Source organism: Lepidothrix coronata, unplaced genomic scaffold (genome assembly GCF_001604755.1).
Source record: "Lepidothrix coronata isolate B3197 unplaced genomic scaffold, Lepidothrix_coronata-1.0 Scaffold19, whole genome shotgun sequence".
Taxonomy (NCBI): domain Eukaryota; kingdom Metazoa; phylum Chordata; class Aves; order Passeriformes; family Pipridae; genus Lepidothrix; species Lepidothrix coronata.
Window position 1 is genome coordinate 5,904,880 of NW_016690199.1, and position 27,003 is coordinate 5,931,882.

Below are 27,003 nucleotides of genomic sequence, written 5' to 3' on the forward strand. Positions count from 1 at the left end.
GTAGTTCCCACTGGAAGTGTTCATTTGTTCAGTATTATATAGCACTCAGCAAAGGAAAAGAATGTACTTCAGCATAAAATTTAATTCTCTGCTTCTGCCAAGTCAAACCCCAGAAAACCAACTAAAAACTGTTACTCCTAAGAAGCTCTATGTCAACAACACGTTGTGTGAAACTCCTTTATGGATTGGAAGAATAACCAACACAGAACAGTTACAGCTCAGAAGCCTTACTTAGTTACTAGAAATTTAGATTTGGAAGAATAACAGGAAAAATCCAAACCAATAACTTCACTTTTAACATCATAACACTTAAAGCTAACCTAACAAAATCAAGAATGAAAAAGCTGGTGACTCAAGTAACAGTTTTGAAGATTTAGCTCCATACTCGAGTAGCTTTCCAGAGTTTTCAATGTGTCTTGATGAGTATGACTTGATTATAAGTAATGATGGATATGTAAGTCCTTTAATCATTGAACATTTTGTTCAAAATTGAAGAACTACTCTGGGGAGACATACAGACCTAGAAAATCTTAAAACAGCTTTCCAATTTCAACAGCATTCAGGGTTGCATTAGGAACAGCATTGCCAGTAAGCTGAGGTAGGTGGTCCTTCACCTCTGCTCAGCCCCAGTGAGACATCTGCAGTGCTGAGTCCAGCTCTGGGCTGCCCAGGACAAGAGGAATGGACATACTGGAGGGAGTCCAGTAAAGGGCAATGAAGGGACTGGAGCATCTGACATACACAGAAAGGCTGGAAAAGCTGTCTAGCCTGAGGAGAAGGCTGAGGGGGATCTCAGCCCTGTGTACAAATACATGAAGAGATGGTGTGAAGAGTCAGACTCTTCTCAGTGGTACCCAGTGAAAGAGGCGACGGGCACAAACTGAAACACAGGATATTTCATTCAAAAATAAGAAAAAAACCTTTTTACTGTGAGTGGGGTCAAACAAGGGAAACCATTGCCTAGAAAAACTGTGGGGTCTCCGCCCTTGGAGATAAACAAAGCCTGACCAGACACAACACCAAACACTCTGCTCTCCATGACCTGTTACCTTTATGTTAAAGATACGGAAATACCATAAAGTGAACCTAACTAAGCTTTTAAGGGGTATTAACGTATAAAAAAATGCCAAAAGCCTGCACATGGATTACAGAAACCAGTTAACAGATCACCCACTAGTTTTGATGAGGCTATCAGCTTTAAGTTGAAAAATATTTGGGTTAACAAAAAGAGGCTTCTTAAGTTTCATAATCTTTGCTTCCTTTTTTTTATCCACTATGTATTCAGTGATGTTGAAGAATTTTTAATAAATTTCAACTCACTACATTTTATTTGTAGTTGCTTTACAACTAATATTAATGAAAAGGAACCTAAGCAGAAAATAAGATCTAAAAAATAAGAGTTAAAAAATTGTCACATTCCAAAACATTGTCACAAGGTTCAAGTTTTTTCTGTGTTTCTACAATCTTACTCAAAAATTACTCTGTTACAGCTTTTACACATGAAACAAAGCCATTTTAAACCTTTTCTCAAATCAATATATAATCCCCAACCTGATTTTTTGAAGTCTAGTCTTAAAACCAAGTAAGTTTAATTAAACAAAACCTACAACTTACCTTCCCAGTATTTCCAGTAATTCTGCTATGCCATTGTGATGTTCTGTTTCATAAATAAACCTAAATAAATGAAAAGTTTTACTGGGTTACTGCTGAAGAGAGATACAATAACACCAAGATCCCCATCTAACATTACAAGTAGCTTTGACTTCCCATGTTCTAGTCACTCAATAAAAAGAAAACAGACACACACAGCGGAAAAGAAACTTTGTGGAAACAGAAATCATGAGCACATCAAGATGCTTTCAATCTTGACACTTGCTTGCTCTTTTCCCCCACATTTAACAAAGCAGGACATACTTGAGCTTTTCCCAAAACTTGTATTTTATGCCATTCTAATAATGCAAAACTAAACACAGCAAACAACGTTTTAAATATTAAAATAACACAAGAGCATCTGGAATAATTAAATGCCAAGATTCAAACTTCTATAGCAAACGCAAGCACAATGTGAGGTGTTCAGTTAGTACTTCTGGATCTAAAAAGCTCTTTGGCATTACAGATCTCTGTGGATACAAAAAGCTCTGTAATAAACAGAGGAAGTAAACTTTTCCTGAATTTTCTTTTGACAGAGCACTGTAATTCACTAGGCAATCACCTTCTTCCCAATCATCCGAGTTTAAATTTAGTGAGAAAGTTCTATGCACGCCTTCAGGTAATTTGCAAAGAGTTATAAAAATTTAAACTCAGGAGAAAATAATTCCACTAATTTGAAAGCATTTTTTAATTTAAAAATTTGCCATAGGCTGACATATTAACAGCTACTTTTAATCCAGAATATTTGAAGTGACTATTTTTAATCCTTAAAGATCCTTCCCATGCAATTCAGGACAACAATTCCAAGTAAAACTAAAGACAATAATACAAAAAGCTTTGAACTGAATAAATAGGAACATAAAGGTTTACTAATTTCAAAAAAATGTATTTTATTTCGGAAAAAAAATAAGATTAAAGCACTGTTGGGACAGAATTCATGCAACTGCAGTCAGTGACTAAGAGACAAATAAAGACACACATTTCTTAGGTAAGTATAGTAATAAACTGATGTCTTGCAGGTAAAAGTATAAGAAAGGGAAATATTTTGAAAAATTCTATGCATACTTTAAGAGCTTTTCATGCACAATGCACTAACTCAAGACAGAAGTTGAAACAACTTTCCTCTGTGGTGCTCCTATCCAAGTACACCAGTTTATACTTGGATGCAAAATTTTTAAGCTTCTGGCTCTGAAATATTACACAACTAAGTGAGCTTTTCTCTTGATTTGTTGTTTTTTTTTTTTTTTCTTTTCCTCCTACAATTTGGTAGTTGTGCAAATTATATAATCTTCCATATACATATCAGATTGAAAACATTTTTATACAAACTACTACAAAGTTGATATGATGACCAGGTCATTTTTGAGTCTTTCAAAAGCTTTGCACCAGAACTATCTCTGTTTGAAGACTTTGCTTCCATTAACTCTGAAAGTGCAAGAAGTGGCAAATAAAACCACTATTTATTGATTTATTTCACTATAATACACTGTGATGCTGTTTTACCATCTGGTTCAGCTATTTAACCAAATTATACATTTTGGAATTAATTAAATAAAAGGTTTGGGGGGGAAATTTACATCTTAAAGATACACCTGTATTTTTCCCTTGGGACATACTGACTCTTCACACGTCCTGTCAAGAAGAGTTGTCTGCAAGCCCATGCAGGCTCACTAATTATTTTAAAGTAGCTCCTCTGTATCTTTTCTAAAGGCTCAGTTGTGACCACAGGTAGGGGAGATCAGCTCCCTCTATAGCTGGTACTGCTGGGTGCCATTCATGAGATGGCACCGAGGAAGAGGCAGTGTTTTGCTATTTTCTTAAAGGGGTGCCACCATAAATCCATTCTGGGATGAAGTTGTAGAGAATAAGGGAAGCATGATGGAAGGAGTGTAATACTGATACACAACACAGTTATTTGGAGAAAAGAAGCGTATCGAAATAAAAAAATTAAAACAGGCACCATAATCTTGCATTCACCCTGGACATAGCAGCATTTCTAAAGATCTTTGATATTACAGTGGATTCATTTTTTATCTTCTTTTTTTTTTTGTCTCAGGGATAATTCTACAGTTCATTCTATGGCAATTAAACCAATAATTCATGAGAACAAAACATTACATCTCAATTCTGAGGAAAGAAAAGGTAATAAATATGTTCCTTCAAGCAAATTACAGATCTCTCAGTAATTTGATTTCAGCTCAATTTCTGCCTTATGAAGAACTACACCTTATTAAGGCACTGCTGTAATACAAATACTACTAGCCAATATGAAAAGAAAGCCTCAGACGAGATACCAAACCACCCACTAAATAAATCATAAACTAACTCAAATGTCAGCTGCCAAGTTAATACCATGTGCAAGACTACTCTAATTTAAATCTGCCAGACTGGTATTAATTACTGTTAGATGTAGCAATATTAGGTACAAACTTAATAAGAATCTTAAAAATTGCTAGCAGTGTCTTAAGTGTTTTAACTGCATACCTGATCACATGCACCATAATACAATGATACTGACATACCTATAAAATATATTATTAATTTGTTTCCGGATGTAAGCTCTTAGGCCTAAAAACTTCCCATATATTCTGTGGAGAGTTGTTTTAAGAAAATCTCTTTCACGAGGATCTTCACTGTCGAAGAGCTCTAAAAGCTGCAAAGAGGGAAAAGAGAGGCACTTTAATTGAACCTAATGTATTGTAAAAATAATTTAGAGCTTCAAGTTAAAAATTCTTTTTTTTACCTCACCTGTAATACAAACTTCTGATCAATATATTTCTTAGCTATATTAGGTTGAAAATCTGGAGATTCTAAAAACCTTAAGAAAAATTCATAAACAAGCTGGAAAAAAAAACAACAAAAAATCAGTATTAGTCTTTTAAACAAGAAACCATTTTATAAGTATCACATCACTAAAATTACTAAGTAGTTGCTCAGAACTTCACAATGTTTTTAATTATATTTATCTATGCATCACACAGTAAAAGCTTTGCTCTTGCTCTCCTGACAAATTACAGGAACTTGAGATTCTTTAAACTGCTGAAATTCTGCTGAGCTCCATCACTAGATTTTACTCAAATGACATACAGTAATCTAATATTTATCATGCCCAGAAGTACATGTTTTAAAAATTCTCTGTTCTTCTCTGTTTGTCACGGTACCCCTGAAAGCTCAAGCTCTGTCAGAGCCAGATCAAAGCATTCATAGTGACAAATGGAAGCTCATTTAAAATCTCAGCAGTTACATCTCTACCACAAGAAACCATGAGCCTTTAACCTACAGTATAACTGTATTTTTTAAAAAAGATGGTCAGTTTAAATTCAATAAACATATTTTGAAAATTGTACAGTAAAGTATTTGAGATAAACACATGACTTAAACAATTTTGAATAAATAACGATTTTGTTTATCAATCTGAATTTTGTTTATCAATTCTGTAATCTCAGAATTCTGTTAGACTGTGATGTCTTAGTCTCCATGAAATACCTGTAGATGAGGCCATGCAGCTTCTAAGGTTGGTTCATCTTCCTCAGGATCAAATTCTGCTCCCGTTGGATTGGAAGATGGTGGTAATGTTCGAAACATATTAACTGCAAACTGAAATTACATGTGTCTTTAAGAATTTTGAAACAAGTGAATGATTAAAAAAAAGACTTCAAAGATGGTTTTGATCAAGAATTCCTTACATGAACTATTTCAATTAACATTTGCAAAAATACAAGCTATATAACACAGCATCTTAAAGAGCGAGGAACATTCATTCCTCTTGGAAGACTTCTAACTTAAAGAACGCTTTTCCATGCTGTACTCTTTAAAGTACAAAGCTGTCAGGATGTGTTTTATGAGGATATTCCTCTGATGTCTCTACACAAGACATGGTTTAAAAGCCCAAGCAAATGTATATAAAATGTTTATACAAACATTTCGACACAGACACACTTTATAAGGCCTTGCAGCAACTGGCAAAAGTAGAAGTCAGAAGCAGAGATGCAAACCAAAGATTACTCACAACTATTCTTCTCTATGAAATATTAGTAGTTTTATTTTACACAGTGGCTGTACACACATTGAAACATTTCAAAACCAAATTCCACCCCTCCCAGTGGTATTTCTCTTAAACCATGTCCATATACCTGACATCACAGGAGCACTGAAGGGGGAGAAACACACATCCTAATCCTTACACCTTTCACTTTTTTCTGAATTCTCAACTCCCTGAAAAACATTCAGCATTCTCATGGAAATGGAGCAGACTGTAAACATGAATTGCTTTTCAAGCTGTTGATACACACACATATTTTTGTGTTTTCCCAGTGCTTGTCTAGATGTACATTTGTACTATGGATGAACCAAAGCAGTACCCTTCACAAAACCCTTAAACATGAGGAGAGTTCCAAGTCTCTAATAAAGAAAAAAAAAACCCATTCCCTGTCACATGGAATGAAAACTTTTTTAACAGGTCCTGTTTTTGACAGGACCAATCACCCCATCACTAAATGCATGCAGCTTGATTTTTTGTTTTTAGATAAAAATACATAATCACAAATAATCACATTTGTATCAATCCACACAATGCATATAAACACAAATGCAAAGTAAAAAGCATTTGTTGTCCGAACAAAAAAAAATTACATCATTTTTAGGAATAAATGTAACAAGCATTCTCAAGAGTAACCTTGCCTAGAATGGTGCAACGGTTTTAAAAGGTCTGCAATATTCTATATTTTCACCTGGAAGGACAGCTAGCAAAACCAGCTGGCTTCACTGTGGATAAGAATGGAACAACTTGCTAGTGTTGCAAACGATTGTTCTCACACCCTGAGGACTTAATTAAAACTTTACTGTGTGTGCAAGTTGGGGGTTACTGAGCAAGTGTTGGCTTTCTACGCACTGCAGTAAGAAATCCCGAGAAAGCCTTTATCTGTATAGGCTGTCAGTACTGAAAAGAAATGAATTCCTCAATTCCAGTTGCAATCCAGAGTGTTCAGTAAGGCACAGTCATTGGTATGACACAACCAAATTGCTGAGTGACTAGAAAAACGTCACCTATTTAGCAATGCAAGTGTGCCCAACAGAGACTTCCTTGTTCTATTTTGCTGCTTACTCATCACCCATCCAGTACTGAGTAGTCTAAACTTACTTTTGTATGGAACAGAAAAAAAAAAAAAAGATCAATTCAAATTAGTATATGGTCTCAAACAGCCTCTGCTTCAAAGTGATTCTTTAAAACTAATGCCTCAGTCTCTCAGCAGCTAGAACACACTGCCCAAGACGGAGAAGCCTGCCAAAATAAATCCACAGGGGTGGGCTGTCCTGACCCTTTGCAACAACTGAGCATATTAGGTTTCATAAAGAAATTCTCTTCAAGTCTATTTCTTCTTACAACACTGAAGTAAATTCTGTTTTCAAATACACAGATCATTTTGTGCTTATGAAAATACTTCAATATTTAAAAATAAATTTTGGTAAACACTCACAATGAGAATGGTGACTACACCAAATAGAGAGCTCTATCCTGCACAAAACTGATTTATCAAATCAGCTGCAGCTGGCTGCATGGACCTTCAGCATAAGGTGTATATATAGGTTCCATCTTAAATATACACTGCAAGTACTAGGAAGAGTTAACCTACACATTGTTATTGATATTCTATTGCTGTAACATATTGGAGGTGTCTTTTTGCAAGCATTTAGAGTGGAAATGTACTCTAAGACTCTCAAGTCTGGCAAAGTAAGAGACAACAGGGCAGAAAAGCTGATTTGTCAAGAAAATGAAAATTCTTTGCAGAAGACTACATCACCAGGAGCAGCAGAAACATTTATAGAGCCTTTGCAAGAAAATCAGTATTTGGTTCAGCAAACATGCCAGTACAGGGCATCTCCAGGACCAGCTAGAAAGAAAATAAAAGATCCCTCCATTGGCACTTGCACAGAACTGAATGCCTTATTTGAGGATGAAGCAAATAAAACATTATTTTGCATCAGTTGAAAGGTTCATATGCTTTCAACCAGTACAGCTCAATTTAAGGAAAAAAACCATAAACCACACAAATTTGCGTTTACTTATAATGTGGCTATTCAGAATGCAAGGTCTACTCCAACATCACATTTAAAACCTATTCTTTATGCTACAATTTCAGTCTTTATGAGTGTCCAAATTCTATCACAGATAATAACCACATTTTTATTGAGGTTTTTGGTGGTGGGTTTTTTTTCTTGGTTGGCTGTTTGCTTTTTTTTTTTTTTTTAAATAGCATCAAAGCTTTCATGCTGATCATTTGAAGATTATTAGTAAGCTCTGAAGGATTAAGCTGTCTCAGTTTAAAGATGCTTCTTTGCAGAAGAATGCATTCCATGCATCTTTGGTGGGATTCTGGGAAAAGCAACAGAATGCCGTATTTCCCTCTTCACATTCTGACTTCTTCTCATTAACACCTCCATTTCCAGTTTAAAATAAAGCTGTGAATTACCTATTAACTGGCAGGGCCAAGGAGCAGGTGTTGTCCTGCCATCTCACATCTGACAGATGGCAGAGCAGACAGTGGGAGGCAGTATCAAACTGCATCAGCTAAATCTGCAAGGTGTACATTATATTCCCATGAAGGAAAAGTCATCCTGATGCTCTATTTTTCTTCATAATATTCCTTCATTCCAGCAACTGAGATGTAGGTTTGATTCACGCAAAGGCTGACATATCAGAGTAATTACTATTTCAGAGAACTAAAAGTAAAGCTGATACATCTTCATGTTCCCCTTTTAAAAAGCATGGACATCAAGCAACCAACCACAAATACAGTGAAGATCTACAATCATCAGTGGTCTTCCAGGAAAACAAACCCAGGAAATCTAGACTCAATACATAAAACTTGCAAGTGTTGTAAAGTAAATGGTAGAATAACTGCAATTTTTTAGATAAGAAAGTCCCAGGCTCTCACTATAAAGCAGAAAATCTGGGACGTGTAAGGTGTTAGCAACAAAGTTTTGTACATTTTAGTTGTGAGAATAGCAAATGAAAATATTTAAAACCCACAGAGTATTTTTTTCCATGAGCAGTGGAACCAATGAAGTCTGATTTGATGTTTTATATCCTAGACCAACAGAATATAAAACTGCTCAAATCAAGCTGCAAAATCTCTCAGTAAAGGCAAAATCCGGAAACTCTCTTGTCTACTAAGCCACCGAAATTTAGGAAAATTAACAATGAATTAATATCAGTGACTCCTTTACCTTTCGGTCAAATGGTTAACCTTTTTTTGACTTCTCAGTCTTTTGACAAACAGACAAGACAAGCTGCAAAGCCCAATTTCCTCTAAGGCCAATTTCCCAGAGAAGTATAAATAAACATAGCATAACTTAAAAACATTCCCCTCCCCAGTTCCCCTCCCACCCACAAAATCCCACAAGTTCCCTCCCCCCCCTCCAAATTTATGAAGCTTGAGCCTTTATGAAAACTGGCCTAGTGAGCCAAAAGTCTCTCTGTGCTGTTAGCACTGACAACACTTGACTTCAAAGGACATAACTTAGGAGGATGGGAGAAGAAAAAAAAAAAAAAGGAAAAGCAAACAACCTGCATTTTTACCACTTTAGAGATATTTGCTGTAATGGTAGTCAAGCACCCTATTTTTCTGGTGGCCCATTTCATAAAATACTAGAGAATATTTTCAAGCAAGTAAGCATCAGACACATCATTACACATTTTCTCCCGCTTTCTGCTGAGCAGCCTGATGTGAGCAGCTCGGAATGAAGAGCTGTATAAACTGAAAGTCTGTGCCTTCTGTACTCAGGTGACTGAAGCCAACCTAACAGCTAAATAGAGCAATAAGTAGCACACCTCTATTCTCAGCAACAGCTGTTATTCTAGACCAAAGATAACAGTAAGAGACACAAAACACCACACCTGCAACCCCTCTCAAAAAAGAAATAAATCAACTTCCCATGGGTATAACTGAGCAGGTAGTTTTAATAATGCATGAAAAGTTGCAGTGAAAACCAATTCAGTTGCTGAATAAAATTAGATCTGTTCCTACATGTAATATCATATTAAAAATGTAGTATTAGTATATGTGCTTCACAAAAATGTTAACATCCAGAAGTATCTCATCTTCATCATTACTAAGGAAATTATTATGGGAGCCTAGAAGTAAGTCATATTTATACACTGTTGATCTACTTCTTTCTCAGAACACTAAAACCCTGAACACCTGCACGTTCAGTACTGCCCCAGCCTCCTCCCAGCTCTCCTCAATACCTTCTGGCTGGTTAGATGGGGAAGTGAATAATTAGTATTGATGTTCACTTTCACAGTCCCTCTTAAAACGATCCAGATACTGCCCATCCTGCCCTGAGGTGGAAACCAGCATTAATTTGAGTCTGTATTCTACACAGTTACCAACTGTCACAAAGTTCTACAAAACTAATATCCTAATATCCTGTGCTTCTGACAAGCTAGTACACAACAGAATTTTCTCATAAAGCCCTGTTTTCTTCAAAAGCCAACTTAAAAAAAAAAAACATACCTTCTTTTTCAAATAAGAACTTTTAATGGATGCTTTTCATCAAAAAACCAGACATTTGCCTACATGTCTTAGTTTTGAGAAGAAGTACTTATATTATACCTGAGAAATGGAACTTGTTATACAAACAGTTAATGAAAACATTTCCTTTCTCATCACATCTTCGCTTAGAAATATAAAAAGAACTTGAAAAGGACATGTCAGCTGGCTCTTTGAGGAAGAAAGGAAAACACTCTTGAATCCATTCTGGAGAGTAACATTAAATCCATTTTAGAAATCAATTTCCCATAACTTTTGTAAAGGAGACTTAGGCTTAATATTAAATTATTAGCTAAGCCAGTAAATGAATATATAACTTAAAGACAAGATTTTACTGGTGGGTGAAAGGACGTGACACCAGGACTAGGAATTATAAAGAATAAAAGAGAATCAGATTATAAAGACAAGACCTCTTGTAAGAAAGAAAGAACATTTAAAGCTTTGGGAAAGGAAACATATTATTATACAAGTATTACTATTAAAGAGGTAACTTGTGAAATTCATTGCCCTAAGTGATTGGCCTACATAATATGTTAACAAAACCAAACAGAACTTAGACACACACATATATATAGAGAGAGAATGTAAACATACATACAGACACAAACAAGTAACCTCCAAATTGTGAAGACTGGCAGAATGGCACAGTGAAGTTCCAATTTCTATGCCAACTACCAAGTCCACAAACTTTCCAAACTGAGAACCATTCTCAGTTCTGAGTATTTCTTAATCACTCATGATTTTACCAAAAATGCTATTCCTTCTTAACATAATTCAGTGGTAGTAGCAGCACATAACTTTTCAATGTCTCTTGGAAAAGTCTTCAAGCACACAAGGAAATTAGGTTTATTTTTCCTTAAAATCCACACTGTCAATCCAAATGTATGGCCAGAACTTAGCAAATGTACACCTCAGTCTACACATACATGCCTGAAAGGAAGGTAATGATAATATTACTGCAGGAAGAATACAGTTGCTGCATCAGATGAACAAACAAAAAACACCTATCTGAATTTAACCAGTCTGAAAATACCAGTCCAGATGCCTTTACTGACAGTGTCTCTCACAGTACTGTGTAAGTCCCATGTGAGCACACCCCCACACCCTTTAGAATCTTGCACATAGAAAGCATTTTAAATTCACTGAAAGAACAGAAGCTGTGTGCTACCAGCCAAACCCTGGCAATTCAGGTAGCAGCCAAATTCTGCTGCAACATTTATTAAACTGACCAAAGTGCAGACTTACTACCACTAGTTGCATCTGTAAGCAAAGAAAGTATGTATTGTCCTCAGCCAAATATACTCTGGCCATAACTGTCTGATGGAAGATAACTGCCTGTATTTCATCCCTTGTGCCTGCATTAAGACTTCCTGCTCAGAGCAAACACTAATGTCTGCCATCAGTATTCAAGAACTCATCATGAACTCCATTTTACCCAAATGAAGTCTCAGCAAGCTTATTCTCTTTCATATCTCTCCTTTCATCAGTGTCAAGTATTCCAAAAAAAGCAATCAATTATAAAAAAACCTAGATATAAATAAGCTATGAAAACATGGGAAAAGCCATGATCCCACATGTCCTCATTAACCATCCTCAATGCTTTGGGTGCTGGCATCCAGAGTTATGCATAAGCCTCATTTCTGAAGTTCTCATGAAAGTAATTTCTGTATCAGCAAACACTTATGGCTGATTTAGATAACAATCTTAAGAATAAGCAAGATCTTTCATGCTATAAGTCCTTGGAGTCTTTGAAGAAGCTTCAAAGTCTCTAATTTGCAGGAGGACACCTAAATTTGTTTAAGTTCATATTTATGTTAGAGGCGCACTGTTTTCTCAACCCCTGAAAAGTCATCCTAAGCTCTAAATTCTCAGGAAAAAACAATATGTTACACAGGGCAAAGAGTTTCTTGTAGGCTTATTAGTCAGGAATTTCAAAAGATACTTTCTGTTCTCAGGGTACTGCAGACAACAGCTACAAGACCTCAATCCAACTGCTACTGCAGGCAACTGGTGTCTCATCAGCACAACAAGAGCTGAAAGACTCTGCTGTAGTTTCATGGCCACCTCTGGGGTGGACTTTCACGTGATAGAAAAATAAACTAGGTCTAGCTGGCTAGGATTTGGATAGTGAGAAGGCAGAAACAATGCAGGTCTGAATGGTTCACACAGCTTGTTCCAGCAGAACCCTCATCTGCCGTGTATTTAATAAAGTCTGACTCATTTTCATCTCTGAACACAGAAAAAAAAAAAAATCAATCTCCAAATAGGATTACATAAGATTAAGTGTCAAGGTGATCTTATTCCTAATCTTATAATTTTTTCAAATATCCAGTTTTACAATCTACATTTTTTTAATAGCTAGATACATTTAACTTCCCTCTCCATTTTCATTAACATCTATTTTAAAACAGATTTGTGGGGATGAAAAGCAATATCTTCTTTTTAAAATACAAGATTTAATTTTTGTAAACTTAAACCATAAACTAATTTTGCTTCATACATGTGTCCAATTTCTATCTTGCAAAGACAGGAATCAACACTGGCAATGGGATGTCAAAGCCCTGTTTTTATTTTGCAGATGTGCAAACACAGTTGATCTTTTATGAAGATTTCAATAAAATTTCTTGAGATAAACTGATGCAGCTGAAGAAACAACCTTGCATTATAAAATAAGAAGTCCTCATTGTTAAATCACTTACCATATGTACTACTTCAGGGTAAATAGGTTCTGTAATCACATTGCGATTGTGTGTGATATATTCTACCATTTCACTTAAAGCTGCTCGTTTTACTTCCTTCCACTTTAGGTCACTTAGTGGATCAGAAACAAAGTCAAAAAGTACACAACATTGTCGTAACTTCTGGATAAAGAGCTTTTCTTGATCCGCAGGAGGAACATCTGAAAAGTAAAAATAATTGGTTATAAATTACATTGTAGTGGATTTCACTCGACTCTCCATTTTTACTTCCTGAAAAGCAGTGTTTAAGAATACAAGCAAACCTTCTAAATCTTTGCACAACTTTCAGGAATATAATGGTCCAGACCACGATCCCCAGTGAAACACACTGTACGTGACAGGATGATTTAACAAAATTGCAACAGTGATGCATACTTGCCCTTGCCAGAAATAGATACTGCATGTTAAAAATACACACTTGAAAAAAATGCCTGCATGTGCTTTGTTTTTTGCTTAAGTAATCCCATGAGCTGTTAAAATGACTGATGCATGTGAAATTAAAGATTATACACAGGAAATACTTTCAGGATCAGAACCTAAATTTTCAATATTTAGGAAATACTGGAATAACCGGCCAGTGGTAAAAAAAGCAGTACCACATTTTGACAGCAGCAAAAATTTGTGTCCAGTTACCATGGCCACTTGACTACAGCACTAAGACATGAAATGTGAACACAACACAGAAAGTCTGCATAAATTTACACCATAGAACATTTTATGTTTCAGCATAACGACTTTTTTATTGTTAGATATGAACTGCTAAGACAGTAATGGCACATTACAAAAGAGTAGGACTGGATTGACTTTGTAAATAGTTCCGCACTTTACTCCCATTTCTTCCAGTTGATGACTTTTCTTTTTCCTTAGAGTATCATAAAATGCTAAAATTTTCTTACACAAGCAGCAAGAGCTACCATCAAGTATTTCAAGTGGTATTACTGAATACAAGCACACACGATCTAACACATGTATGTACAATCTAATAAACTCGATGTGCAACATATCTGCAGTCCAGTTGTTTAGTTAAATATGAGTTGCTCTCCTTTTAAGTGCCTGACAAACTTCTCCTTATGATAACAAAATCTGGAACAGTTCCTCTCTCCCCAAGAGGAGTTGCTTTCAGAAGTATTTTTGTTTTAATAAACCTTGAGGATGTATTTGGTTTAAAACAGCTGGCTTTTTTTTTTTTTTAAGTTACACACACTGAATTACTCTGAAGATTAATTCCAGTAAAAAAAAAACCTTATAGTAATAGCCCAGGAGAACATAGAGAATAAAAATGTAGCATACATGAAAGAAACCACAATCAGCTACAGACTTCAGTGTCAGCAAGACACCTGGACAGTGCAGACATCAAGAAGTAGAAAGGAAGTGCTAGATGACAGATGTCCCTAAACAGAGCAAAAATTTTCTGACAAATAAACCAGAATTCCTACCTAGTGTTGTGAACAAAGACACACGAATATTGTATCTGAATACACATGCTTTTGTTTATTTGGATTAAAAACTATAGTAATGAATAATTTCTCCTGAGAAAACAACAACAAAAAGTATTTAATCAAGCAGTTTGCATACTGAAAGCCAGCCAAATTCATGACCTGAATGTAAAAAGTCTCAGACATGCAAAGTGGTTGGAGTGGTAAACTTTTCCCAATTAACTGTAAAATGGAAAGTGGTTCAACCTGAAGCGTAACAACAGTTACACATAGGGATACCTGTGCTATGAATGTATACTCCACAAAACCCAAAGCCTAAATACAGACTATAATTATACAAGTAATGGACATACAATTACAGTGATTTACAGTACACTAACCTTAAAGGAGAGGAAGCATTAAAGATGTAATTACCACTAATCGTGAAAGTTCAAGACTGACAGCCACAAGGGTCAAGAAACACCCTCAACAAGGCAAGAGACCTCCCTTGCCATTTATTCTGAAGTCGTTATATCTCAGTCACTCTCATTATTCCATTCGAGAGATCTTCATACAGAGTGAAAACCTCACCTATTTCTAAGGAACTGTGTTTTGTTTACATGGGTGAGATACATCCTCCTCCTCTAAGAGTGTTCACACACAGCTTTCAAGTGTCCAGACCTCACATCTCTTCTGCTGCTTGCCTGGAGTACTTGCCATGAAACCAGGATCATCCTCACTTTTCAGGTTTGAAAGGATGATTGCAGCATGACAGAAAACAGGAGGTGGTTAAGAAGCTGAGTTGAGTAGACCACAATTTTTGTGTAGAACATGTATGCACAACTGCAGAGCAACTCTGGGACACCCTGACAAGCCATTTATCCTCAGCCACGTGCCAGGGACTACCTGGTTATGTTCTTTCAGTTAATTGCATTGTGATTTCCAAATCACCTTCCATTTCAATTAAGCGAAACCCCCTCACTTCCAATTGCTTAAGTTAACTGACATATTTGAAGAGAATGTCATCAGGTAAAAAAATTCCATACTTGTGCAACTCTGGTGCTCCATTCCCCAATGACTATGGGAAGGCCACAGTTATGCAGAAGCTACTCCTTAAAATTACACTAAAACTGACATTTCGAGCTATTCACTGAGCAATGTTTTAAAAAAAAAATAACAAACCCAAGCAAATCAAACACACCCCCAATCAAATCAAATCAAATCCCCATATATTCCACTTCCCCTCCAATTGCTAGCCACTATTTACATAATGTTCACAGCACTTGTTTCTAAACAGTAGCACGAGAATAATCTTAAGACTTTTTATTCACTCCAAACACTTATCCCTTATCACTACTCACACTTCAAATGAGGACCATTTCTGGTCTTCTACTGGAACAGAAATATAGCTCTTCAGAATCACAAGAGAGGTCAGTCTCACACTTGGACTAAATGTCCAGCAATTCCTAACACAGATCTACACAAATATTATTATGGCATATTTTATGCCTAAGCTTTTATCCTACTGTCCTTTTTCTAAGATAGAAATGTACACTGGAAAAAGTACCGAAAGAAGAGAGGTACTACAACAGCAAGATACGTCTCTGGACTGAGGGATCAGTTTTTGTCTTGTTTGGGTTTTTCAGAGATTTTTTTCAGGTTGCACAATCTACAGAGATGCAAGTTCTACCCCTTCTGTTTTAACACAGTATTGATACAGAAATAGCTATTCAGTTTAAAATTTTCTACATCATCTTAGACTATGGTCTTGCCATGAACATGTCTATATACTGATGAGTATAAAATAAGTTACTTTCCACTGTATCATTGATGCCAGTTGTGCTTTTATAACAGACTAACTAGACCAGTGTCTCACTCTGAAAGGCAGCACTTTCAGTCCATACTGCTGTTTGAAACAGTCAGGGAAAGATCAGGTACTCAGCTACCGACTGCCTTAGCAGAACACAAATGATTGGCTGGAAAAGCTTTAATTTAAACACTTAACTTTGAATGGAAGTAGATTCCTTGGAAGCTTCAGGTGTGCCTTCAGCCATTCCTACTGCGAGTGAAAGGTGAATGACCTCACTGCAAACAGACTTCACCCAGGGAACTGTCCTCATCCTCACTTGCTTCTCAGACAGGATGTGGCATCATTTTGCACCCAGAAGTTACCAGCAAACTACAGCCCCCTGAGAAGGGACCATTTTCCTGTAATGTACAGCTTAGCTAAAGAACTAAAGCATTGCTAATATTCTAACAAATCATTTTCCCCGTCTTCATATTAAAACAAATTATGCCTGGTTTAAGAAAAGTAGGAAAAGTAAAAATAAACGAGAAGAGACCAAAGTTCAGGCTTTAAGTGCCTGAACATATGTTTAGTATTCTATGACACATGAATATTTGTGCATTGTAGGACTGTAGAGACTTACTGTTCTCTGAATAACATTTTTTATGTTCCTTCAAATAAAAATTAAATTTTTAGTTTTGTGTTGTAATTGTGACGTCACTGGGCACTGGTGATTGATCTCTCCACCTTTTTCATTGAAGGCCATTTTTCTATGATAACAGTGCAACTTAACAGTTGCTGGATGGAGGTCAAAATGCAAAGCAGGACAAGCAGGTGAACCAGAGATGTCACACAAAACAGCTGTTTTCTAGTACAGATTGGAACTGAAATAAAGCTAGAAATTTCAAGTTTTAGGTCATTCCTCACACAAAGAACAGTTGATATAATTTCTATCAAAACTCACAAGTTGTGGTCATTGAAACTCACTATGTTATACCATTTTGAAAGCAGAAAACAAGAGACATGGTTGATAATTTACAGAAAATACACATAGAAGAGAAAATTCATCTCAGTTGAGTGAATACTTTTTTGCTCACACATAAAGGCTTGGCAGAGGCACCAGTTTTGCTTGGCTGACAGGTTCCCATTTCCTTGAAAGAAAATGAGCTCTTTTTTTTCTTTAAAACTATCAAATGCCCACAGCTACCAATCAGATTATGGGCACACAGAGTAAATAAAGCTCCTCTCATTTTGAGCGGGCAGTTAGATTTTTTAACACAGAAACACACACAGAAGTTTAAGTCAAAGAATACACAAACTGCCACAAAAAGGAGAAGGAGCATGTGCAAAAACAAGGTCATAGAAGAAGAGACTAACTAAAAATCATATGCTGAAAGTAACTGCTTCCTTAAGACACTGGTGTAGAGCAAGAGTCCGAGCATGTAAGATGACTCTTACTTGCAAGCAGACAATACACCTTATGAAACATGTCTGCAAACCTAATGAAGGACTAACATTTTTAATGATAACGGAAAAACAACCTTTAATTATCTACTGTGGAGCTACTCAGAATGTATCTCTAAATATATTGGTAACAGGTCCCTTCTGCTGGTCAAAAGTATTAGTGCATTTCAAATTTCACGTTCATTGGCAAAAAACCCAGCATTAAAGCTTTAGTGAAGCTTTGTAATTTGCACTGTATAGTTGTACGTCAACAAGGGGAATCCAATATCTTGCAATGTTCTCTTAAGACATTTCAGCTGACAGTACCACGGCAGCATTTTTTCACAGAACAGAGCTCAGTATCTTGGGTAAGAGAAGTGGAAATTGCCAGACATGAAGGCAGAGGAACTAAGAAGTACAGAAAAAACAATATTATCTGTCAAAACACAGATTTACCAGAATTAGCACTTTTTCCAGAATTAGTGCTCAAGTCCTTAAAAATGAGAAAATTCAGAAAAAAACTAGAAAAATACTACAAAAGCTGGTCTAACATTTGATAAAAATATCATTTAAAATATTTACTTTATTTAGAAATGGTTTAATTACCATTCTGATTCAAAGCATGGAATACTGTTCTGGAATAATTTTCACTGCATTTCTATTATTTGACAAAGTCTTTACAGTTTTCACTGATTTTACTGAAATCTCGATGACAATAATTAATACTAGTTGGAGATGACACTCTCCCAGTTAACAGTATTCTACCTTAATATGTGATATTGGAAATAAGTGGGTGGCACGTGAAAGAAAACTTCTAATTCACGGACGGATAAGTTTAATTAAAGCTATTACTTCTAGCAGCACATAAAAATAAACTCAAGGAATACAAGAAAGTACTATAATTATATACAATACATTTTATACTATAACTAGCTACCCTAGCAGTGGGAGTTTGGCTGCAGATAAATCAATGCAGGCAAGATGTTGTAGGGATACATCGGGCTAGTGAATACATAGAACATACTGCTGTTTATATTCTTTTATTTGGAACATTATTGACACTGCAGAAACATTCCTTTGCCAAAAGAAATGCTTAAAACAAGAGAAATGGCCACAGCAACCAAAGCCACAGGAACACTCATGGAAAAAGAGTCCCTGTATTAGTCTCAAGAGAGCACCACATACAAACAATTTTAGTGGCACAGAAGAGGAACAGACTTCCACTCTTTAGCTCACTATTGAAGATAAAGGGATGCACATGTTAGTGAAGTAAAGTATCATTAAAGAATGCAGGTTTACTCTGGAAGAATTGAGCTGCAAGTTTAAGGTCCTTCTCCAATTACCATGTATGATACCTGTTAACATTCCTACAGAGTAGCTCTCAATGCCTTTTTTTTTTTTTTAAACACTCAGCACATTTCCCATTGGAAACAAGACACTGAAGATTAGACAGACTCATTCTGATCTACAACAAGCTCATGATTCCCAAACAACTCCTGACCAGTAATTAAAAATATTTTACAAGTACTTAGAGCTTCCATAAGGTTTACAAGAAAACACTCACTATTCCAACCAGCTATTATCATAGTAAAGCTCTTTTGTTCAAGGCCATTTAGAAGGGTAGGTGGATGCAGGAGGGAAGTTCCCCATCTCAAGTCAAGTACTCGGTCATCCAACTGAAACTTCCAAAGTGTGACCCTCATCTGCATCAGCTGCTTTTGTGCAGCCCCAAGACGATCCAGGCATTCAGGAGAGAGAATGAGAACCAGCTGCAATCACAGGCTAATGTCCTTGCCTTTGCATTCAGGGAACTGAGCTGCTGCTGCCAGAAATACCTTTTGGCTGTTCTTCAGAAACAGAAATTTCTACAGAAATTTGTAACTGAAAAAAACCTCTCTGCTTTTCATTTCCCTGCATTTGGAAAAATTGCACTGTTCCTAACTGCTGCTGCTTCATAATTGGTAACACACCTGAAAGACTGACACCCAAAATATGATAACTACTTCCCTAAATACTGATAAAAAATAAGGTTTAAAAACTAATCCTTATCATGTGTCCAAATCTGGGGTCTCGAACACAGGAAGGATGTGGACCTGCTGGAGTGAGCCCAGAGAAGGGTGATGAAGATGCTTAGAGGGCTGGAACATCTTATCTATGAAGACAGGATGAGAGAGCAGGGGTTGTTCTGGATAAAACAAGAACCTGGGGAGACCTTATAGCATCTTCCAGTACCTAAATGTGCTACAAGAGAGCTGGAGAGGAACTTCTTACAAGAGCATGTAGGGATAAGACAAGGGTAAGGGCCTTAAACTGACAGAGGTCAGGTTTAGATCAGATATTAGGAAGAAATTCTTTATTGTGAGGGTGGTGAGGCACTGAAACTGGTTGCCCAGAGAACTTGTGAATACCCATCCCTGGAAATGTTCAAGGCCAGGTTGGATGGGGCTTTGAGGAACCTGATCTAGTGGAAAGTGTCCCCACTCATGGCAGGAGGTTTGGAACTGGATAATATTTAAAGTTCCTTCCAACCCAACCCATTCCATGATATGATTGTATGATACAGAAGTGGGGAGGGGGGAGGCAAGAGCAACATGGAATTCATTAAGGTACACAGCATTTAACATTGCTGGTTTCCACATAAAGAAATCTGTTGGATAAATTTTCATTCAAAAGAGCGGCTTTTCATTGGATTATGAGAATTCTAAAGTAATGTTTTTTCCATGTAATGGAAAACAACCCAAAAGGCAAGGGCTGTTAGAATCAAATGAGCCATTATCAGACTAATTAAACAGCAACTGAAAAAAAAAAAGACACCACTTCAAGAAACCCAGGGAATAAGAGAGCCTGAAAGGAATGAGAAGCACATGTTTTGTCAGTCCTGGAGTGGAGCTCAAAACAGGTGCTTTACAATACTAATCCCCTCTGAAAGCTCCAGTCCTTGGGGAATCCAGTGCTGGTGGCAGCTATCTCCTAACTCCAAGATTACACTGTGGTTTTGAGGATAGAGGAACTAAGTAATGACATTTAACTGTCAAAGATTTAAGATGGGAGATTTTAAGGACTGACTGATAATGAAATAGGAAAAAAGCCTGCTGTCATTTTAAACTATTTGGTATAATTTTTACATACTAAACGACCTGAGGCACTGAAATTACTTTTTTCCAGGTGTACATCATAAGTGTAATGATGGTAAAAGTAGATCAACAGTGAATAATATGTGCATCAAATTATCTAATGATTTTTCAAAAGTGGACCAACACCATGCTGCACCAAGTTCCTGCTTTACAAAGAGCTTTATCAGAAGTCAACTATTTTCTGAGAAGCCATAAGAAATGAAAGAAGACCCTTAAGAATATATTTGTAATCATATTTAAGACAAATAAGGATTTTTAGACTATATTAAAATGTTTAAAAATAGAAAGTGAAGAGTAAAAGTGATAACTGTATAAATACTTCAAAGCATAAAGAGGAAAACCAGGAATGCTTATACAGGAAATGACATGTGAAACAAGCCGAAATGGGCTTGAGCTAATGAAATGGAAGTTCCACCTGAAAATTAGGGAGAAAAATGACAGGGAGGATAATCAAATAGACAATGGAAGAAAAAAGTGTCTTAACAGGGAAGAGAAACCAAACCCATAAGGAATTCACAGTAGAGCTTTTTAGCATACATACAGTTAATATGACAGCACAACTCATTTTAAACACAAAATACTGAGAGAAAAATCCTCCATTTCCTAGCCATTAGAGTGTACTTCAATCCATTCTCACAGTGTAAAAACACAGTTATGCAACATCTTCGACTGCATTTGAAAACTTTAAAATTGTTTTAAAATATATGCAACAATCTCTCTGAAAAAATGAACCACTACAGTGGTGAGGCCAGACTGGAATTTTGTTCTGTAGCATAACTGAAGGGCATGGTGCAACTCAGAAGATTTACATGAAGTAAACTGAAGAAAAACATGAACCGCTGAATAAACTCTGCCACTTTGGACACTTGGATGAAATAAGCATCAGCTAATCGAGCCTAAACATCTGCTATAAACACACCCAAACTCCACACACCACCCCCTAATTCTAGTCAGATACTGCTCTCAAGTTTGAATAACTTATCAATGGTACCTGTCACACATCCACGGTAAATATCATTCAAGGAACAACAAACTGCCAAAATGTAAAATAACTTGGTTCCCTCTCCAGAGTCTATCAGCCTGCTCCCTCCTCTCCTCGCTCCCTGTACATATGTTAAACCTGGGGATTGCTTTCTCCATGAAAAAATAGGTGAATTCAATGATGATACTTAGAATAATCACTAATAGATATTACAAGCTGGGTCATGTGTTGGCTTAGAAATAGATGACACAATAAATTACAAAGCATGAAGAAAAGCCACCCTGCTGGTTCTCTACAGTCAAAATGAAGTGTTTCATACCCCAATGCAACCTAAAGCAAATGCCTGGTCCCTGGGCAGTTATGAGCTTGGGTTATGAGCACTTCCCTGCTTCTCTAACTCTAACGTTGATTTTCAAATTAACAAAACCTTCCATATTCCTTCCTTGATGACAACCTTGAATCCCCTTTCTAAATTCTCCACTCTTTTCAATATTAGAAACAGGACGGGGAATAGGCCTTTTGAAACGTCTGTTCATAGGAGGAGCTCAAACAGATCACACTGAGCTGAGGGGCAAACTAAGGTCCTGAATGGCTGATGAACATTTAAAATCACCCCAAGTCACCAAACAACATTAAAAATTCCAGCAGTCATTACAAGATACGCAAAAGTATCACCAGAAACCCCCAGGACTTTTGTGGTTTTGTTAAGAGCAATTTCTTAATGGACTTAATAGATTCTAAGTTACATCCCCTGTATGGGTTTTTTTGTGCGTATTTTGGATTTTTTTTGGGGGGATGGGGTAGGTTTGTTGGGGAGGCTTAGTGGTTTTTTTTTCTTGTTTGCTTGGTTTTCCTTTGTTTGGGTTTGGGTTTTTTTGTATTCCCTGGAAAAAACCTATCTTCCAATTCGGTTTATGGTTTTCCACACTTTTTGGCATAAGCAACTCTTCCTTAGTCCCATATGCCTGTGAAATTTAGGTACCCTGTATCAGGTGATACAAGTAAAAGACATGGTCAAGCACAACAGCGACAATGTTTTGGGAAGAAGAAAAAGAAATATATTTAGAAGGAGGTCAGTAACTTGCTTAGCAGCCAATGCTGGCTGGCCATGTCAAATGCTAACAGCACTGACAAGCAATTCCCTCTTTGGAAATAAAGTTACTTTTCAGCAAGGAAAGTTTTGATTCAAATACAGTAGAAAGCCAATCATGCCCATTTTAAAATGTACTAAAATACCTGCTTTCAACATAATCATATTTTAAGAAGATTAAAGATACAATATACCTGCTCTCTTTGTCAGGAATTAAGTGCATAATAATTTCCCATTCAATCCAAAAATCATTCCTGCACAATCCAACATTATTTTCTTCATATCATATTTGTCTGAAAACACACACATTTCCTTCAAACAAATGTCTCCAGTCTCTGGTCAAACTAATCTCCAGTCTCACAAGAGAATTCTAATAAGAACAGAAAATGTACCTATTGCCAACAGCGTCCCTAACAGAGTAGATTCCTTAACTGCCAGAAAAACTGACATTCTGCTAATAATTTCCACCAAATTTCCACCCCTCTCACACAGCAGAAAGAGTGACTTGCAGTATGTAACACATTTAAATTGGACCCTCCAACAAACCTGTAAATTTACAGGGCACAAACAAGTTGCTTGGCTGTATTAACTATGAATCCAAAACTGATCCACTACTGCATGTCCAAAAGTCCTAGACATGTTTAGACATCTCACTCCCAGCACATTTCCCAAAATATTCATTATTTTATTCACATTGTTGCTTTTTAAATGAAGATTTAGACGTGCAATGAAAGCAATTTGTTTTAATTTCTTCCATTTAAAAAAAAAAGCTTTAGGGTGCTTTATTCTTGAAGCTACATTTATGATTATTGAGTTTCCAATATGGAGTGAGAAAAGTTATGCAGTGAAGTATACAGTCAAAATTTTACTTCTGAGACAATGCATTTATTCCAATTCAAAGGTCAAAAAAAAATCTTGATTTCCTACAGGGACAAGAACAACTCAGAAGTTTTTATAGCATGCAAATAACAGACAGTCCTCAAAGAACCCCTGTGTATAAATTTTTGGGTTTTAAGACACGTTATATAGAAAATTGGATGTAACAAGCAAGAAGTATAAAAACATTCCGAGAATAAGTTAGAAGAAAGAAAGAAAGAAGGAAAGAAAGAAGGAAAGTGTTATGACTAGAACAGTTATAGTTTGTTTGGAAAAATTTTTAAATAAAACTTATACCCAAAGGACAGAAAACTTTCCCCTCCCAGGCTTTGATAATTTTGTTCAAGTTTTCTTTTCAATATGACTTGAATGAAGGGAGGATACTTTTGAAACATCACTGACATAGTTATGTGTTCACTTTAAATATAAAAGCAATAGCAGAATCTGGTTCTAGAGGCTATGTGAAGCCACACAGCTGGTAGCTTTAATCCAAAATGCAAATTAAAAGCCTTCCACTAAAATTCTCAAAAAGAAAAAGTGTTTCAAATTAGTAGACTGCTGCAAACAACTAGAAAAGTCCAAAACGAACAATTTTTTAATTCAGTTTTACAATTAACATTTCATGTATAATTTTTATTTTGTGTACCTTACGAAGGAAATATTTACTTCATAAAATTCAGATCGTTACCAGTAGAAATTACAAAACGTGACACAAAGGTGTCACTTCCAGTACTGATAACAACCCAGAGTCAGACCCCACCTCTAAGTTTAACTGCATGTGAAAAACAGAACTTAATTGCAAGCTATAGCAGAAATGGTACCATGTGATTTGTACGTGAATTAAGTGGAATTGATTGAAAGATGTGCAGATGTGCCTTTAAAACCACAAAATGGTGCAGGGAGAGGACAAGCACCAGCCCCTCAGGCTGACAAGACTCTGCTTTCACTGGTACAAGGTGTTCACCTCTGGCATACAGGTTAGAGCATAAAGGCCACCTCTACCAGATGAACACCTTGTCTGCATAAGGTGTAAATAATCTATTAAACATTTCTGGTGCTCACTCAATCTGAGTGGTTTACAGTGTGGTTTTAGTAGCTAACAGTATTTGACAGCACAAGGCACAAATTAGCTGATTTTACAGAAGTTTAAATTAATTATTAAAAGCTTTGAACAAAAATGGAGATAAAAATTTTGCTCAGAAACAGATGATGCTTAATTTTAACCTTAAAATCTGTTTCATAGCAAAAATCACAAAACATTATGAGTAAAAATTGGAGGACACATGCATTTATGCCAGTACAATTCTGCTTCCTTGAAAGGGCATGCAAGTTACCCCATGAGTCAGTAAATGCAATGGAAAAATTCCAGCTGACAACCTTCCTATAATTTCATGGAATTTTCAGCTCAACAAAAAGTCCCCTCTAGAAACATATTATAGTTTTGACTTAGATATTTTACATGCAGTATGAACACTTAACAGTCTCATTGTTTCCAGCAGCAGAACCTCTACCTACACTCTCTATACAGGCAAAGGGTCTACACAAAGGTAAAAGCAACCCAACAAAGTCAAAAAAGAGTGACAGAGAACAAAGAGTAAAGGCAGTAACAAGGTAAAAGACATCCTCTGACACAAAGCTATGCACGGTAAGTGGAGAGTTAATAAGCACATCCCTGTGTCAAACACAGCAGGACAGAGAGATAACTAAGCAATCTCCTTTAAATCTGCTCTTGGTCAAGCACTGAAAACACTCTCCATGAGCTTCTTGGGTAGATACATTAAAAGCCCATCAGTCAATGTCTGAATGTCCTTTGAAAAAATCCAGCAAAACTGTACAAGAAGTAATATAATAACAGAGTCATTCGTACCAATATCAGTCCTTTGACAATTCCGGTGATTAGCTAATACTAACCGATGAAACATTTCACAATTTTATATATACGAGAGGCCTGGGTTCACAGAGAAGAGAACTGCTGCTTGTCCTTGAGGAAGATGGTCTTGCTTCTCCTTTTTGAGGCAACGCTTATCTAAAGGAACAGTGGTTGGGTTTCAAAGCTGACAATTCCATACAAGTCATTAAGGAGGTCAAAGAGCAGCAGTGGCTGAGAACTTTCTATGAGATATCAGAAACTTTCAGCAAGATGGGTGACTATGAGCTCCAGGAGTCAGGCTGAGTACCAATGAAGTCCAGGTGGCTTGGAAGGAAAATAACAGTCCAAACACAGGGTTGATACCTGTTCTCACCCCTTCAAGTTACCAAATTATAACTGGCTCATAGGGGAGAAAAGGGAAGAACAAGCATTTTTATCTCCTTTAAATCTCAGCTGCAGTTTATCCATTAGGTCCAGAACCAACAACAACTAGGACCTACAAGCAGTACAGAGGTTGCACGCTGGCCATGGGAAATCCCATTTATTTGATTGACAGGGGTGAAAAAAAAGTTTTAAAAGTCTTCTGAACAGGCATATTTCCACAAAGGTATAAACAAGCCTTAAATTTCAAAATTTAAATTCACTCAAAGAGAATTAACATGATTCACCACTGCAATGGAAGAGCCTCCAAAAAAAAATTAAGATGACTCTCTATGTATCTTTCTTCCCAGGAAGACTTTGCTCACTTCTCACGACGAAGAGAGACTCTTTATTACATTTAAATGTGCTAAAGAATTAAAGGAAATTAATATTTAAACAAACATATATGATCAGACCAGTTAAGTTTACCATCCTTAAAATAACCTACTTGTGTGGAAAGTGCAAGACGCACGTGAAGGTGAAGATTACAGTTATACAGAAAATACAGAAGGAATAAACCAAATTCATTTTCCACTGCAGAACACAGTAACAGCAAAAAATCAGTAGCCTGAAAAGTGACTTTACGATTTTTAGGTATGCTTTTATAATCAGCATAGGCCAGTTTCAGACTATAATAAAATATTAACACCAAAAAAGGCAAACTGAGCATGTAAAAAGGAAACTACGCTTGAAAGGTATCGAGTTCTTGGAAAGTATTAGAAAGTCGGTGACAATTTTTCTGGGATTTTTATACTTTTAACATCATGTTTTCATAGTGCAGGAAGACTACCAGAAACATGTTGTAAGATTCTGTGTTAGAAACTACACTGTTCAACAATTTCATAAACACACAGAAGATGAATAGCAAGGTCACACAGCTTGTTAAAAGCTGTATCATTGTCAGCTTAAAGCTTGTTAAAAAGAGCTACAGAAAAATCTCACAGTACTGAACCAAAGTAATTCAATTGATTAGAACTTTCCAAAAGCTGATAAATGTAAAGAAATGTGAGATAGCTGTGTACATTTATGAATTCAAGCTTATTCAGA

General features: G+C 36.3%; 1 protein-coding gene across 1 annotated transcript in view; it reads right to left on the reverse strand.

Moving 5' to 3' along the window:
* The window catches only part of PPP2R5C (protein phosphatase 2 regulatory subunit B'gamma), a 49,176-nt gene that overhangs the window by 16,294 nt on the left and 5,879 nt on the right, over positions 1–27,003 (reverse strand). The window contains exons 2-6 of the mRNA XM_017807563.1: positions 12,902–13,101; positions 5,137–5,247; positions 4,399–4,491; positions 4,173–4,303; positions 1,615–1,674 (exon numbers count right to left, since the gene is read on the reverse strand). Of these exons, the coding sequence (XP_017663052.1) occupies positions 1,615–1,674; positions 4,173–4,303; positions 4,399–4,491; positions 5,137–5,247; positions 12,902–13,101 (595 nt within the window). The remainder of the gene's footprint in view (positions 1–1,614; positions 1,675–4,172; positions 4,304–4,398; positions 4,492–5,136; positions 5,248–12,901; positions 13,102–27,003) is intronic.